This window comes from Panthera pardus, unplaced genomic scaffold (assembly GCF_024362965.1).
Source record: "Panthera pardus isolate Hobbes unplaced genomic scaffold, ASM2436296v1 HiC_scaffold_10, whole genome shotgun sequence".
NCBI lineage: Eukaryota > Metazoa > Chordata > Mammalia > Carnivora > Felidae > Panthera > Panthera pardus.
In genome coordinates, this window is record NW_026526655.1 from 16,520,232 (window position 1) to 16,537,123 (window position 16,892).

Below are 16,892 nucleotides of genomic sequence, written 5' to 3' on the forward strand. Positions count from 1 at the left end.
GCGTCAGCTACGCATCCACTGATATACCGTAATAACATATGCATGTTGTAAATCCTGCGATTTCCTTTCTCCTACAATATCGCCTGAAGCAGAACTCAAATAGGTAGGCTCTCTAAAAAATAATTAAACAGATTACTTGTTCACTGCCCTGTGACCAAAGAAAACACATGAGAAGTGTCTCAACTTAGAAGACTAGTTAAAATAAACAAGTCTCTTATTATTGTTTGGAGAGCTATCTCAGGAATGCTGTCGTCCTGCTTGGCAAACAGTAAGAACATTCAGGGACTAAAATGGCACATCAGTGATGTACTTAGGGAATAACTTATGGCTCGAACGTTCACAGGGTGGCAAGATTCCTATCCGGTGGACCGCGCCAGAAGCAATTGCCTATCGTAAATTCACATCGGCGAGTGATGTATGGAGCTATGGAATCGTTATGTGGGAAGTTATGTCATATGGAGAGAGACCCTACTGGGATATGTCCAATCAAGACGTGAGTCTTTATGTTCTGAAATATATGTCTCTGCATTGAGATTCAGGAAGGATCACATCAGTGTAGGATGGAGTAGGCTTGAGCTTGAAATGATACGTGAAACTCAAGATTCTCAATACAAATGTGTGTGATAATCTAGTTAAACCTCACAGTCATGGATTTCAAGGGCCAAAATTACGTCGCCTAAATGGGGGTAGCATGAGAGACCAACTCAGTAGATCTATATTTTTATCTCTAAATTTATAGACTTATATTCGAGAGCTTTATCTTTTACGTGATTAGTGCTCCGATCCACAGTGGCATACAATTCAACTTTGATTTCCAGGAAAATACAAGGATATATGAAAAACGCAAATTTCACATGGGAAAAAATGGACACCAAGGGCTTATCTGAAGAGAACTAGTGAATATTTTAAAGCTGGCATAGTTGTAATTAGAGCTTGCCCCTTGAGGACTCTAAAATAAAGCTTCACTAAATGACCCTTTGTAAATTATGCACATCCCTTTAAATGTACCATCTGGACTACTTCGTAAGGGAGTATCCACAATGCCTGCAATTTCAGAAAAGCATTCAATAATGACACTAATAAGATTCCAGAGTAATAGAATTTAATTACAAACATCTCCAGTGAAAAAGAAGGAAAAAAACAAAAAAGCAAAAAACTTGGACCAAGGGGTCTTCCCAGAACACTTGTTAGTTACACGTGTGAAGTAAAATATTAGCGCACAGGGCTGACAAAGGCGTGGCCTTCAATTTCTCAGTAAAAATTACAGCTTAGAAAAAAAATCTCCTTTTCAAAAATTTTCTCTGATGTGGAATGCTACCTGACCATCTGCTTTGTCTTGAAACAACAAGAAGTTGCACAGCCTTGGCTATTAGGTGAAGAACTCGAGAAATCGGGTGCTGGTTGCCTTATCGATAAAATAATGGTCAGAGCAATAGAGAAACTAACGCGCTCCACGGCGAGGGGCGCAAAAAAGAATTCGCTAGCCAGATTAAGAGGAGTGATGGTGTTGACATTGTGTTATCTGTTAAGTTATACAGAAAAGTTCATAGCGGATAGGAAGAAGGCCAGCAGCTAGCATAACTAGTAGGTAATTGCAGGCTGGAAAAAACTACAGAAGTGAGGGGTGTGTAATGCGTTGTTTGATGTGATTGTGCTACAGACACCTTCCAGTACCTACCTTGTAACAACATTTGTTTTCGGATTAGAGACTTGACGGAAGGACAAAAACAACCTAAATGAGCAAGTAATGCATACCTTGACTCCTTTAACGATGTGATACTTAAACTCTCTTTCAGTTGGCGGTCGTGACCAAATGCTCAGAAGAGCAGCGACTCCCAAGATCCTGTCCGTTTCCCTGCCCTGAATATTTTCAGACCCACGGTTTTGGCAGTTTCTATATTACGTTAAAATAATTTTTATTGTTTTAAACTTTGCAGTTGTCTGGTTTTCTCCGCGAGGAGCATTTGAAGCCATTTCTCTCCCGCAGATCATGTCGACCTGTCGTTCCCGCGTGTTTGTCTCCATTGGGTTCTGCGTAGGACAGGAATCGATAGGAAATGTAACCGGGAAATCACTTTCATGAGTAGAATTCATTTGGCATATGGTGAATGGACTCAAAATAACTGTCGCAAATATGGCAAACTTACCGAGTTTTTTGTTTGTTTTACTCTTCAGCCCCCCCAAAAGCATTCAGCAGTAAACTGAGAAAATATGCTTTGTTAACCCACAAGCCATCTTCCAAGCTGGCAGTGGAGAGGGAGCTAATGAAAGAGTATTAAGCAGTCTGAGGGTTCATAACAAATTGTGTTATCCTGGCGTTAGCCCAATATTTCTCTCCTTCTCATCAATTCAATGTAAAATGTTGTCATCAAGTCTAGAGTCAACACCATGCACCTGGGAAGATAAAAGGAAGTCAGAAGATCAAACTGACTTCACGTAATTGCCAGAAATAAAGAGACTAATGTTTAGTAAGATAGCATGTAGAAGTCTACTCTAGGAGGAGTAGTAAATAATACGAATACAACAGGATGTTGGCAAAAATACGCGGGAGAAAAAGGATCAGGGGGCTTAATAAATCACAAGAGGACTGTCAAACTGTGTGCCAGCTGAAAAGACAATAATCATACTGATACATAGAAACTGGACCCAGCTGAATTAACTGTTTGCTGTGGAAGGCCAGTTGTTGAACAGGAAATATAAACCCCACTGCGGGGTGAATCCAGCGTGGCCACTGAGATGGCTAGAGCTCTGGGTGTTTCATTAGCATCTACCCATTTTGATAGAAACCAAACGAAACTGATTTAAAATGAATAAAACCTTTTAAAAAATCTCCAGACCAAAAAAAAAAAAAAAAAGACTTTTAGAATTTCATCGGATTCCCATAAATGATGCTAATGTGTAGCCAAGAAATCATGAAATACTCCCCCTCCTTAAATTTGGCATGAGTCCTGTGATATTCCATTACTGGGATTCATACCCTAAAGATGGGGGGCTTTGCAAAAGGCCGATAAGAAAACTACTGTAATTCCTGTGAAGACAGATGCAAAAATTTTGAATTAGAAGAAAGACTGTTAGAGAGTTAACTCACGTCTTATTAAGCAGGGAGAACTCTGGGCAACGAGACAATTACCGTCTACCATTATAACTTCTTTCCTTAGATGTGGAGAGGTCCCCTTCAGAATGTGAATGCTCGAAAAGAATTTTTTTCTTTTTTAATTTTCTTTGCTACTACTTTTTTTTTTTTTAATCCACTTACTAACACCTTTTAACAGGGCCAACTGTCAGACAACTGAGACCCAAGAATGTGATGTAACGTTGGTATATTGGTGTATTTTGGTTTTCCAAAGGAAAAATGGTTGGCCATGTGGAGGGTTTGAGGAGAGTGCTATTTTAGAGAGAGGGAGTGTCTTCTGGATTGGGAGGTCTGGAAGGAGGGCTCCTGTACTGACCCATGAGCTGTCTGTGCAAGAGGATACAGACTTAAAATGATACAACGAGACGTTCATCTTGGACGCAACTGTGAATGCTTCTGAAGGAAGATCTGTAAGGCGAGGCTAGAGTGTCTTTCGTTACGAGGGCTCAGAGGATGCTGGATAGCAGGAGGAGGAGGGCGGTCACCATGTGATCTCCGAGAGCCAGCCCAACACCAGGCTGTTGACCTGATTGTGTTCTAACCACTTCGGAACACTGATGCGTTCTTCACTTGAGAATTTCAGATTGGCATTGCCTGTCATCTGAGAACAGCTCATGGCAACAGCTGGCTTCCCTGTCCCGTTGCCAGCAACACTCAGGTCCAGCTTTGGCTTCTGCAAAGAAATTGGTGCTGTTCCCATGCTCGAGCTTGCCGGCAGCTGAACGTCCAGGGGATCTTGCGGGTCAGGAGGATGGACCTCTGACAGCAGCTTCCCCTGGCCGCTTAATATATAGCGTTCTGTTTTCTCTGATAGGTGATTAAAGCCATCGAGGAAGGCTACCGGCTACCTCCTCCAATGGACTGCCCCATTGCACTCCATCAACTGATGCTAGACTGCTGGCAGAAGGAGAGAAGTGATAGGCCGAAATTTGGGCAGATTGTCAACATGTTGGACAAACTCATCCGCAACCCCAACAGCTTGAAGAGGACGGGGACCGAGAGCTCCAGGTCGGCCATGCCTTCTTAATAGTGATGTATGATATAATACATTAGAGGTGGCAGGCGAGCGGTGGCTCACTTTTAATTTCTGCCTTTTAGTCAGAGGCCACTGCACAGCTCTCTGCAGCCTGGGTGGCTTCTGTCTCAGTTAATGGAGTATTTATGGTAGTTTTGTTCACCATTTCGCAGAGCCTAACACCTGTCGGGCCTCAAAAAGTAGTACAAAAACAAACATAAAAAAAATTAAAAAACCCAGCAACAAATAGCTAAAGTGCTTACTTTATTATGCTGGACCTGAACATTTAGGAAGAAAGATAAAATGTACTTTGAGAAGACATTCAGGTCACTAGATGCTATACTTGGGGAAGGGAAAGGAACACTGGATTAGCAAAAAATGGGGAGTAGAGGACAGCTCTTCATGCACTGTTTTTAAATTTTTTGTTTAACATTTATTTATTTTTGAGAGACAGAGAGAGATAGAGCATGAGCGGGGGAGGGGCAGAGAGAGAGAAGGAGACACAGAATCTGAAGCAGGCTCCAGGCTCCGAGCTGTCAGCACAGAGCCCGATACGGGGCTCGAACCCACAAACTGGGGGATCGTGACCTGAGCCGAAGTCGGATGCTCAACCGATTGAGCCACCCAGGCGCCCCTCTTTAGGCACTGTTTTAGGTTGACTTCTAAAGGGTTATAGGCACATACAAGCTTACAAAGCACAAAATTCATTCGGTTTCAGTTCCTAACATTTCTCTTTACTGAGTCTTTCAAGAGTAGAAGGAAGCAGGACCAAAATAGAAACTGATCAAGTTGCAAAGCATATGGCTGAATGTTTGAGAAGGGTTTTAAAAATGAATATAATTGAACCATCTGTAAAATAGGTAGTTGTTCCATTGGAAAGGGCAAAAGGAAGAAGCGTGATCAGTCCAGAAAGAAGATCCCAGATACTCCCGAGTGCTCTTAATTCAATAGGAACTTTTCAACCTGAAGACGGAGCCTCTCTGGTGTTAAGATTCCGGATACCTCGATAGCGGTCCCACCCCAAAGAGTATAGACCGCCCTTGGTAGTTAAATGATTTAAATGAAGACTAGCATAAGATAATCAGCTGCTTCGAGCCTGCAAGAAGTAAGGTATCTACTCACCTCCAAATCTGCAATTCTCCAAGGCTCCTCTTTCATCATGACGCTGAGTTAAAAATTGGAGGATTTTTTTTTTCCCACAATGTCCAAGACCTTCCAGTCTCGGTCAGTGCAGGGAGCTCCCCCTCCAGTCTTCTGCAGACTTAGCCTAATGGTTGCGGAAGAGAAGGTATATACGCTGATTTTTTCAATGCACGAAGAATCTGGAACAAGCAGCAGAGACACCCTCTGTTCTCTTCTGGGCTTTCAGATCCCTTGGCATTTGCCACAGCCCAAGAGTTTAATGATCAAGCTCTTCTGAAAGAACACTTAGGATGGTCTAAGTTCACATCTTATTTCTGCCACTTGATAGCCAAGTGACCTAAAAAAAAAAAAAAAAAAAAAATTTTTCCCCTAGCATCTCCAGGCTACTTTTTGTTCTTCAATTCTCCGATATCCAGATCAATTCTGGCCTCTTCTATTCCAAGGCGAATTTCCTCCAGCTTTTAGGTCTCCAGCTCCGGATCCCATGAATTTTGTCTGAAGGTCCTAAGGCTGGTTCATTGGTATTTGGTGCTTCTCCTGCTGGCATAAACTCTTCGGCCACTGATATTGCATAATGTGTGCTTTGTACCATTATGCAGAACAAACTGAGAACAGAGTTATTGGATATACTTTTTAGAAATCTAAATTCTTCTCGCTGATGGTACTTCGGTAGCTTTGATGCTGATTACTGCTTGCTGATAATGGGATGTAGTATAACATTGTATGTGATTCAGCACAAAATTAGGCAGATGTCATGGTGTTCCACAGAGAGCACAAAGACTTCCAGAGCAAGTTTGCAAATAATCCTTAGAGTTCATTGATAGTGAATGAGGTTATTTTCATCCTAAGGTCATTTTGACCTTGTCGGGTACCTAGAGCCTACATGTTGCCCTATTCATGCCCTTGGCTTAAAGTTAGAAACGCAAACTATTGGTCTTGTCTAATGATGAATATTATTGATAAACATGAACACTAATGTCTAAAATTCTATGTGATGTTACTTGTTATTGGGGGAAGAGTTAAATCTTGATTATTCTTGTCATAAAAATTCACACAATTTTACTCAGAAAATTAGACTTAATTGAAATAACGGACATAAAAATTCACAGTGGCAAGCTACGATTTGGACACAAAACTGATTGATAAAACAAGTCTTGTTTAAAATAGTTACATAAGAAAGAATTTGTGCAAACCAAAATAACAGGTAAAAATTATAAAATAAACAATGGAATTAGATTAATTTTGCCATGCAGAAAATTAATCAAGGCATTATACCGACTTAATTTTGTTTTCGCAAGAGAATATATTCTTTTTGGCTAAAAATTCAGTAATGATGATATTCCTATTTAAACATTTCTATGTAAGCAACGCAGCCTCAGGAGGAAAATTAGGTCAGAATGTGAAGATCAACCCCATTCTATAATTTCTAGGGAAACGGGAGCTCCAGGAAATATAATAAACAAGTAGCCGTGTTGCTCTACAGGTGATTAAAGGTGGTATAAAATACCTGGTGAAGGTCTACCCAATAATTATTAAGTAGTTTGATGATAAAGAGGACTATGTTTCTCTTGACAATAATTATTGTATTATCAGTATCACGAGGAATGGCAAAATTCCCGCCTTGAACTGTAGTCACTCTTGACAATGACCTAACGTAAGACACCTGGCCTGAGAAATGCGTAGACTAAGAAATAAGTTCATAAAAAGTGCCTAGAGTTCATTGAAATGATTATTTAAGAGCCCCAGCAAGGGAAGACGAGAAGCGCATTCCGTAATCCACGCGGTGATCAAAGTGGCCATTCTTCCTTCCCGTCTTGGCACACGTGGTGGTCAGGCATGGGCTGATTAAAGAGGGCATTAACTCCCTGCTGTCCCCAAGTTTGTTTGAATGCACTGAGCCTGCCTTGCAGACCTGGCTGGGCGCACGCTGGACTTGAACTCTTGCTGTTTTCTCCGCTCCATCAAGTCTGGCGAGTTGCAAGCTCACAGTGTTTTGTTTTTTTTTGTTTTTTTTGTTTTACTCCTACTTCACTAGGGTTTCCATAGCTGCTGTCCTGAGGTATGTAATAGTGCTGGCAGGAATTTCCCTCTTCCTGCAAAGACTCAACGGGTATCAGCCACAAGGTCTCCCCCAATCTTTCCCCCCAGGCTGAGATGTGAAAAGACTGGGATGATCCTTAGTATCCCAAGAGGTCCCCATGAAACAAATGTGGGAAGTGGAATCAAGGGCAGAGAGGGCGATTGATACATGTTTTAATGACTTTGTGAGATGAGGGGCAAAAAAAAAACAACAAAACATCACACGATGACATTTGACAACAGGCCGTCCTCTAAAAAGCCCGTCCTTGGCATTTCAATGCCTATCTTAGGCAATCTGACTTCTGAGTCTTGCTGTCTCGCTGATGGTTCTCGTCTGTCCACACTTTCTCGTTCCACCGCCAGACCTAACACCGCCTTGTTGGATCCGAGCTCTTCCGAATTCTCCGCCGTGGTATCCGTTGGCGACTGGCTCCAGGCCATTAAAATGGACCGGTATAAGGATAACTTCACGGCTGCCGGCTATACCACACTAGAGGCTGTAGTACACATGAACCAGGAGTAAGTACTCAGCGATGTAACACCAAAGGGTAAATCTAGATTTAATAGTATTTGCCGTTCTTGCTTTGAGCTGCATTATCATCCTACTCATTAAAAAAAAAAAAAAAAAAGAAAGAAAGAAAAAAACTGGAATGCCTTTCATTTTGATCGCGTGTAATTTTTGCACAGCCTCTCGAGCACCTACATTGTTGCATTAAATCGCTTAATTAGACATTAGAACATACCTGCCTTGCTGTGCCGTATGAGCTGTGGCTGATTCCAATGTGTGTCTGCATGAAGCCCCGAAACGAGATTCTCGGCCCTCATGCCTTTTTCTCTCCCTCTCACTTCTCCCCCTACATCCAGTGACCTGGCAAGAATCGGCATCACAGCCGTCACACATCAGAATAAGATTCTGAGCAGCGTCCAGGCGATGAGAACCCAAATGCAGCAGATACACGGCCGAATGGTTCCTGTCTGAGCCAGCGCTGTCGAATAAACTCAGAACTCTTGAAATTAGTTTACCTCATCCATGCACTTTAATTGAAGAACTGCACTTTTTTTAACTCCGTCTTCGCCCTCTGAAATGAAAGAAAAAGTGAAATACCTGCAGCGTCGCCCGGTGTACAGATTTTGCTGAGATCGCGGGGCTTACGGAAATGACAGACCGTCGCTTGAATCGAGACCTGGAACCCATTGTGTCTCAGAAGTACTCCGTCCGTCACCAGTTTGTAAAATACACGTACCTGTATAAATAGAACACCACCTCCGGGTTTTGATGAGTCTTTGCTGACAGACACTGAGCTTCTCTGAGACATCCTTGATCCTCTCTCCATTTGGAATTACAACTACAGTATTTTGTTTGTGGTGTAAATGACCGTCCTCTTGCTCTCACCGGAATGAATACCATGCCCAGGAACATTTGGGAAGGACTCAGTCGTAGCTTCTAAGGCTTGGTTCTTACCACGGAAAACAACCTAGGTGAAGACCGCGTAGCTCATCGGGCCACCTGGTGGCTTATGGTGACCTGAAAGTCATCATAAGGGGCTGGAAAGAAAAGGAAAGTGGATTTTTAAAAATAAAAATAATAAGAATGATAATAATAAAACCCAAACACCTCCCCGTCACTGGACAAACAAGGTCTGTTTCTTTGGGCCTGAGGCTGTGCCATATAAAGTCGTATTTTGGGACTCTACAAACTTCTTGTAACTACCTTATGGATAGTGGACCGTGACAATCTTGAATAGGGAACTTTCACACTTCCCTCCTTTAAAGAAGCAAACCCAGACCTACAAGGTAAGGCAAAAGAATCCGCAATGGATCTTTCTCCAGTGAAAACTCTTTTTTTTTTTTTCTTTTTAACTCGATCCAACTTGAAACACCAACCAATAAATATTCTTTCATGACTGTCAGGCAGTTAGGGGTTCTTTCAGGATGTTAGTCCTCTCTTGACTGTGGGAGTAGAGACCGGTATGGAAGCCAGTAGGTTCTTCCCCGTTGTTCCTTCGGGAAGAAGTGAAATAGGAACCATATGAAGTCAGGTTTCGGAACATGGCACCTAGACCCCCGCTGGCTCTCTCTCACACTGAGTTCCTTTTACCCTTTGGTGCCCGTCATTCAGGCCACAAATACTTCCTGTCTTTGGGGTGCCAAGTAATCACCTCTAATCTGGGATCACGCCTCATTCTTTGGAGACTTTGCTGCAGTTGAGAAATCCTGGAAGGTCCGTCCATTATTCTTATTTTCTGCCCTGCTCCTGTAGCCCCGGCACCAGACAGGGTCAGCCAGGGAGGATTTACCTCGAAGTCAGGAGTGAGACTTGGAACTTACCTTGATGTCCTCGCTATTAGAATGTGACCTACCGGAAAACATGGCTTCTCATCCGTAAAGGCCGTGAGCCTTAGATCCTTCTATTTTAATCCCGGAATTTTCCTCGTGAAATGTGAATTAAATGGCTTTGTTTATTGTCAGAAACAAACGACCTAACTCTTTTTGCCTGGACAGATTTTAACTTCTTAAATGCTTCCATTTGCACTACTTTTAAACAAAAACTTGGTTGATTTTAACGACCTTCCTCCCCCCGCCCCCCCCACCCTTGGTTTTATGCTGAAAGCTATTTCTTATAGAGCAAAAGGCATGTTCAATCTGATGCTGTCAAATCATGACAGTTTAGTAAAAACCTTTTTGCGACGCTGGTTGTAAAAGCTTTTCTCTTCAGAAGGAATGTGAAATTTCTTTCTTTCTTTTTTTTTTTTTTTAAACTACTCCAACAATTTCTGTTTTATCACCACTTTTGCTGAACCCTGAGAGTTCTGGATATTCATGTTCAAAGTTGACAATGTAGGTGGGGTTTTTTGCTTGCTGTAAAAAAAATAAAAAATGTATATGTTTATTTTTTTCCTTCAGGGAATCTGTGGAGTGTTTTGTTTTCAACCTCCACGGTGCAATTCAAATAAGGTGGCATTATGACATTATCTTGTAAGTCAAAAGAGTGTTTCCTTGCATACACTGAATAATTAGAAGTCTTGCTTTCTTCGAGGCGGCAGCTTAAGACTTGAGCTATTTTTTCTAAACGCTGAACATACTCAAAGCAGAACGTTTCTAAAGAGAGAACGTGTCAGCTCTAAGATACCCTAACGAGTTAATGCTGGACACTGTGCGGCCGTCGTCGCGTTGTTTTCTCAGCACGTATCTGTGTACGTGAACTCATCAGGCAAGGATTGCAAGGTGGGACGTGAAATCTTACGACGTTCAAAGCTTGCCTTCTGAATCTTCATTTTAACACGGCGTAGGAGGTAGAGTCCAGGCCAGGGGAAAGGCCAACAGAGGGCTTTCCGAGTGCCCACAATATCCGGTAGCTGTAAAAGTGAAACCTCACTGCTTCTGCGAAGTTACACATTCTAGAAGAGAAACAGGAGGACAGTGGGAAGGTTGCATTGTTTCCCAGGGCACGGAGCCAGGCTCTGGCGTCCAGACAGCTACGGATTTGAAAGCCAGCTGAGATGTTGACACTGGGAAATTCGCTCCATGTTTCTTTATAACTCAGGTCCTCCACCTGTAAATTAGAGATGATGATACTTCAACAATAACACCTTTCCTAACACACGGCGTTGTCGTAAGCGTACGTGACACGCTCTTATGTAGAACGCACTGGGCTTCACGGAAGGAAGGTGCACTCTGCCTCCTCCAAGGTTTTCCGAGTGCTACTCATCCCTCTTTCACTCGGGAACCCAAATGTTGCATTGCGACATGCTGGAGTGAGGTGAAATGAAGTTCAGTGGTAGGAGCCGTGCCCGCGAAGCCGCTTCACCTTAAATGGATTCGTGAGGATGTGATTTAAACGTGCGTCTGTACAAAAGGTACACCTACCTTTGTAGACCTACCAAGTACTCCTTTGTCGCTTAGCCTTGGAATTCGTGACATTGTGTTATAATTGAAAAAAAAAATGAAACGCACAAGTCCGATCCCGTTGTAACGAATGGAACCGGATGGTAAAGACACTTCGATGCCTTCGTAACGGATTCAGAGGAACAATGCTTTGTTTATTTAGATGCAGTGAAAGTCACATCTTTCCCTCATGATGCCACATAGACCACGTGCTTTGGTCTTTGTCCAAACACTTCCCCATGATAAAGAGGTTGTCTCCATTCAAAGGAGCTAACGTTTATTTTTCTCCACCCTAGAATATTCTGGCATCAGCTAGATACAATCCTTCATATTTCCTACCCTTGTCACTTCAAACATCCAACCCTTTTCACATACACAGTGAGTCCCCAAATAGCCCACTTCCTATTACAAACTATTTTCATAACATGTATTTATATCCAGGCATTTAGTGAAGAAGAGGGTTGGGGAACTGAAAGGGAACAAAAGTGTTTTGGGACTCCTTTTTCTCCTCTAAGAGTGGAATTTCTAGCAGTACAACAAAATCACCTTCCAAAAGTGTGCCTAACCATATGGCGTTGGTTGTGTTCCAACAGTCTTAAGGTCATACTCCTGTTCTCCTTGTCCTGCATGTAAATACATGCCTGCCTGATTAAGTCTCTGCACAGTCAGGTTTCAGGAACTACATTTGATAGACGTACTAATTTCCAGAGAAGACACAGTTGGAAAAGTAGATCCAAATCCTTCTCTTTCTTTCTTCCCTCCCCCCCATAATTGTCAAAATGAATGATGTTGACAAGAGGCTTCTTGCAGGGAGGGCTTGCTAGTTATAACCGTACCCACAAGTATAATTTTAAGTTGCTTAAGAAGTAATCTCTCTCTGAGTATTTTATAAGAAAACTTTATTTCTCTCTCTCCAAATAGACTAAAGTGTTCTCTACAAGACCAAACCATGGCTATTGACCTCAAAGAAACTAACCTGGATTTATATCTCACACACGACAAACACGCATAGGTACAAAACCAGCATGTAAATGATTGGTTTAATAAAATGAGCTAAACTGTCTTTGAAGATACGTTCCGGCCTTAATCCTTGCTCTCTCGATACCTGAGGTCATTCGCTGCCAAACATGGCCGTTGTGGGGGAAGACACAGTCCCCAAAGCTACCTTGATTGTCAGTTGTCACAAAAGAAAGAAGAGGAACTGCTTATTCGGGTTTGCGTTGATAATTGTGGGGACAGTGGAGAGCCACGATGATTCCATTGCATCGTGCTGATCTGCCCAGTGCTAGACTGATGGGGCAGTCGTGACTGATTAGTTCTTGGTGGGCTTGAGCCCCCAAAACCTTTCTCACTGGCACACCAAATGTTTCCCTGTGCCACGCCCAAAGGGTCCCTCTCTGTGCCCGGTCCATGCAACTCGTATGAATCCTTTACCAGATACTCTCCTTCATTAGAAGTTCCTTTGTAAGAAAAACGTTCAGGGATTTTTATTTCTTCGTTTGCATTTTTGCCAATCATGTCGTTGAATAATGGCGGATCGTGGTGTTTCCAGATCTGTTGCCACGACACACAATTTCCCTCTTGGAAATACTGGGAGCTAGTATCCGGGGCTTTACCTGTAGCACAGTTTGCCTTTCACGTCATTTTACCTTTCTCCTCTTACACAAATGAATCATCACAAGTCAGAATTTTCATCTCGGAGAGGCTGTTTGCACAGTGGATAAGGCATGGCTATAGCCTCAGACTGTGTGGGTTCGAATCCCCGCTTTGCTCCTTCACCACGTGTGACTTGCCCAGGAGCAGATTGCTCGGCTCTGCTGCGATTCAACGGCCTCATCCGTGTGATAGGAGGAAGACTAGTCCCTTCCCCCAGTTGTTATAATTGAGCTACTAATAAACACTTTTGTTATTGTTGTTACTATAGTGGTCCTGTTTCAGAGGAGGAAAGCAGGAATTCATGCTCTCCCTCCTGAGCTGCTTCTTACTGAGCCACACCGACCCTTACGTGCTTTGTTCTTGCCCGTAACGTTGGCTGACAACCGGCTGGCCGTATTGGTTGATGTTTTGTCTAAAACCTTGCTCCTTTCTCTACAGGGAGTAGATTCTGCTATCTTGGCCTCACAGCCCTTCCTGTCGATCACAAAGCCCACAGAAGAAAACAGAACACACCCTCCTCAGTCCCTTCGAGATGTGTTTCTTCTGCTTCCCCTCTGCCAGTTCTGGAGCAAAGACCCTGATGAAACAACACCCGTACCTGAAAAGAACAAATGGCTGACGTTCCGATCTCCTCTCCCAGTGAAAGAAACAGCAAACGTGCGAGGCTCAGCACCTGTTCTCCCGTTGCACTGAGGAACGGACTGCCTCGCAGCACCAACTCCGCAGAGCCCTTGTTCCTAAACTCCTTGTGGTTTTATTTATATGTATTTCCGTATCTCATTCCTGTGCGTCACTGCTGCATTGGTGCGGCAGCAAGTGACCCAAGGCTACAGGTCTTACGACGGACACCAGGTTGGGTGCCACTCCGCAAAACAAAGCCAGTTCCCATGAGCTGCCTATGATATGCATTGCTGAAGTCACATTTTACCCAAGGTGTGCCATTGCAGTGATATAAATATATTTTTTTCCTAGACTAAATATGAGCTGACTATCTCTTTTGATGTGTGTACATAGGTGTGAGTGTGCGTGTGCGCGGGTGTGTGTGCACGCGTGAGCGTCTAACCTCATGCTTAGACCTGCCTGCGAATGTTGTGGAATGCTACACCCGGAGAGTGCTGGCTTTTCCACCAGTCCTGAGATTACGAGCCACGTGCGACAGTGGGCCTGGAGACCGCACCCGTCCCCTTAGAAAGACAGCCCGGAAGTGTTCAATGCCCTGTATCTAGAAGTGTGTTTCGTAACTGCCACACTAACCTTAATAAGTAATTCGACAGCTTTGGATGGAGGCATTTTCACCTTAGCAGGGGGGTAATTTGAGAATATAAATCCATGCGGGTGACCACCCATCGTCGAGATCGTTAATGCGGACTGAACTTCCCATCTGAATCACCAATTTCTTGATGGAGAGAGAGAGAAGGGGATGGAATTTGTCTGGTGACCTCAAGTGGAATAGAAGTAGCCTTTGTTTTCCTGCATAAATGGACTCGTTGAATGCGAACAAATATATGCAACCCATGCGCTTTCGGAGACAAACGTAGACGCGTGTGTCAGCTTTGAGATGATGTGTCCCGGATTAATACTTTGTCTCTCAATGTCACAGAAAAATACATGCCAGTGACTCTCGAGGTTGGCATAGTTGGGATTAAATGTCCTCAAGTGATTTCGGGTTCCCAGTTTAGAGGATGAGTTCTACAATTAATTCATATGCAGCTAACTCCTATGGCCCTTAGCCTTCTGGAATCTGAGGTCCAGTGTGTGAAGATTCAGTTCTGATAGGACACGTGTACCAAACTCCAGCCAACATACTGCCATTTTTTCATAATCTGAGTGGCTGCCTTGCGTATTCTCAGCTACGGTTGCAGAAACTGTGGCCATTTACATAAGCTATAACATCAAATCAGGGAAAAATGGGAAAAAAAAAAAAAAGATTCCGAACCCTATGCTATTGAAGAAGTAGAGAAAATCATCAATAAGTATTTATTACATTCTGACAGGGTGTGTGGCATTGTATTCGCATAGCTATGCCAGAGTGACAAAGTGAATTCACCCCTTTTCGGGGACTTTACTATATTTTTAAAGGGATGTGCCTATGCATTGATGCCTGAAAAATATGTATAAAGAAATGAGGTTGAATCTCTGAGCTGGTCATCTTTCCCCAGAGGTCAGGGCAGGAGGCCAACTTCAGGGACTGGATTAGCCCCATAAGCGAGTGCTGGCCTAGTGAGTTCAGATGCTGAATCTTGCTCAGATCTTCCATTAGGGCAGCATTAAGCTGTTCCCCTGCACCAAATCGAGTAGCTTCACCATGTGTCTGCCGGCCCCAAATTATTTTTAACAGTCATGGATGAAACGTTCTGGTGTGTTCAAAGAGTTATTTTGGAGACAGGTTGTGTTCACGACACTACTGGTGTGTATGTTTTGAGAACTCTTGTATTCGATCTGTGAAGGATATGTGTATTAATCCATACACGCTTATAGCCTCAATGTTGGTCCGAAGACACGCAAATTCTGACCAGTCAAGGAAAGTTCTAGAAGCAATATTTTCACTTAACATTCTCCAAACATCAAGCGTTGATACACACTGAAGAGTGCATTTATTTTTTGTATCACTCCAAGTATGTTGGAATATGCAAGGACTGTGGTTAAAATTAGAATGTATAAGGCCTATTATAATTTAGTTCATACCGTAAAGGAAATTAACAGAACATTGCTTGGTTCATACATGTTCCAAAATTTGAGCGCTCTCTTGAGTTAGACATAGATTTTTCTATTTTGTTTTATTTTGTCAAGGTATTTTTCTTCCCTTCATGAACTTTAGGTACACATAACTTATGTCATTTATTTATGGTCTTTTATACCTAGTTTGTAAAATTGTAAAATAGCAAACTAAATGCAAAGAGTTTGCATTTGAAAATAATAAAGTAGTTGCCGTATACAGACCTGGAATCTAGTTGTCTCTTTTCAATAATTTGCCAACATGCATGCTGTTTCTAAATCCATGAATTCTTGGTTGTCCTTTGGTTAGCCCACAAGATCTTAAATTCCAGTTGAGTGTGCTTAGAGGATAAAAAACGTTGACTTCCAAATGGCCCTGACCCTTGAGAACTACGCATTAGCAAATCGGACTTAGGTTCTATGAGTTTTGCACCTATCCCAATGTAGTTAAGACAATGAACTTTGGTTGGAATTTAGTGTCCCCTCCTACCGTGCAATCTAGGGTGAATTTCTTAACTTCCTGGGCCTATTTTCTTGTTTGTAGAGTAGCAATTATAATATCACAAACTTTTATAAAGACTAAATATATTAGAACGTTAGCACAGTGTCTAACCAGATGATCTAGCCAGAGCTCAGCAAATGGTAATTACAGTAGTCCTCCTTTCATCTGTGGTCTCAGTGACCAACGGTCCACCATGGCCTGGGCACAGATGACCCAACTTCTGGTGTAGCATCAGGAGGTCAATAGTAACTTAATATTATGTCAGTGCCTGTGTCATTCAGCTCACTTCGTCACCTAGGTATTTTATAATCTCAACATCATCACAAGAAGAAGGGTGAGTATACTATAGTAAGATACTTCGAGAGAGGGCGCCTGGGTGGCTCAGCCGATTGAGCGGCTGACTTCGGCTCAGGTCACGATCTCACAGTTCGTGGGTTCGAGCCCCGCGTCGGGCTCTGTGCTGACAGCTCGGAGCCTGGAGCCTGCTTCGGATTCTGTGTCTCCCTCTCTCTCTGCCCCTCCCCCGCTCATGTTCTGTCTCTCTCTCTCCCCAAAATAAATAAACACTAAAAGAAAAATTTTTATTAGAAAACAAGATATTTTGAGAGAATGAGAGACCATATCCATATAACTCGTTACTGTATATATAATGTCATTCTATTTTAGTATTAGTTATTGTTAATATCTTACTGTGCCTTATTTATAAATTAAACTTTTAGGGACACCTGGGTGGCTCAGTCAGTTGAGCGTGCAACTTTTGATGT

At 42.7% G+C, this 16,892-nt stretch overlaps 1 protein-coding gene across 5 annotated transcripts in view; it reads left to right on the forward strand.

The window, feature by feature from the left end:
- The window catches only part of EPHA4 (EPH receptor A4), a 149,716-nt gene extending 133,859 nt beyond the window's left edge, over positions 1-15,857 (forward strand). For 3 of the 5 annotated variants that reach the window (XR_002078986.2, XR_002078985.2, XR_002078987.2), the window contains 5 exons: positions 344-493; positions 3,948-4,141; positions 7,734-7,889; positions 8,235-9,164; positions 13,350-15,857. Coding sequence is in view for 2 of the 5 variants with exons in the window: in XM_019445811.2 (XP_019301356.2) it covers positions 344-493; positions 3,948-4,141; positions 7,734-7,889; positions 13,350-13,356 (507 nt within the window). In the remaining 3 variants the exon portion in view is untranslated. Of the gene's footprint in view, positions 1-343; positions 494-3,947; positions 4,142-7,733; positions 7,919-8,234; positions 9,165-13,349 lie in introns of those variants that run through there. The other 2 variants (XM_019445811.2, XM_019445812.2) reach the window with 2 other exon arrangements.
- The last annotated feature ends 1,035 nt before the right edge of the window (positions 15,858-16,892 follow it).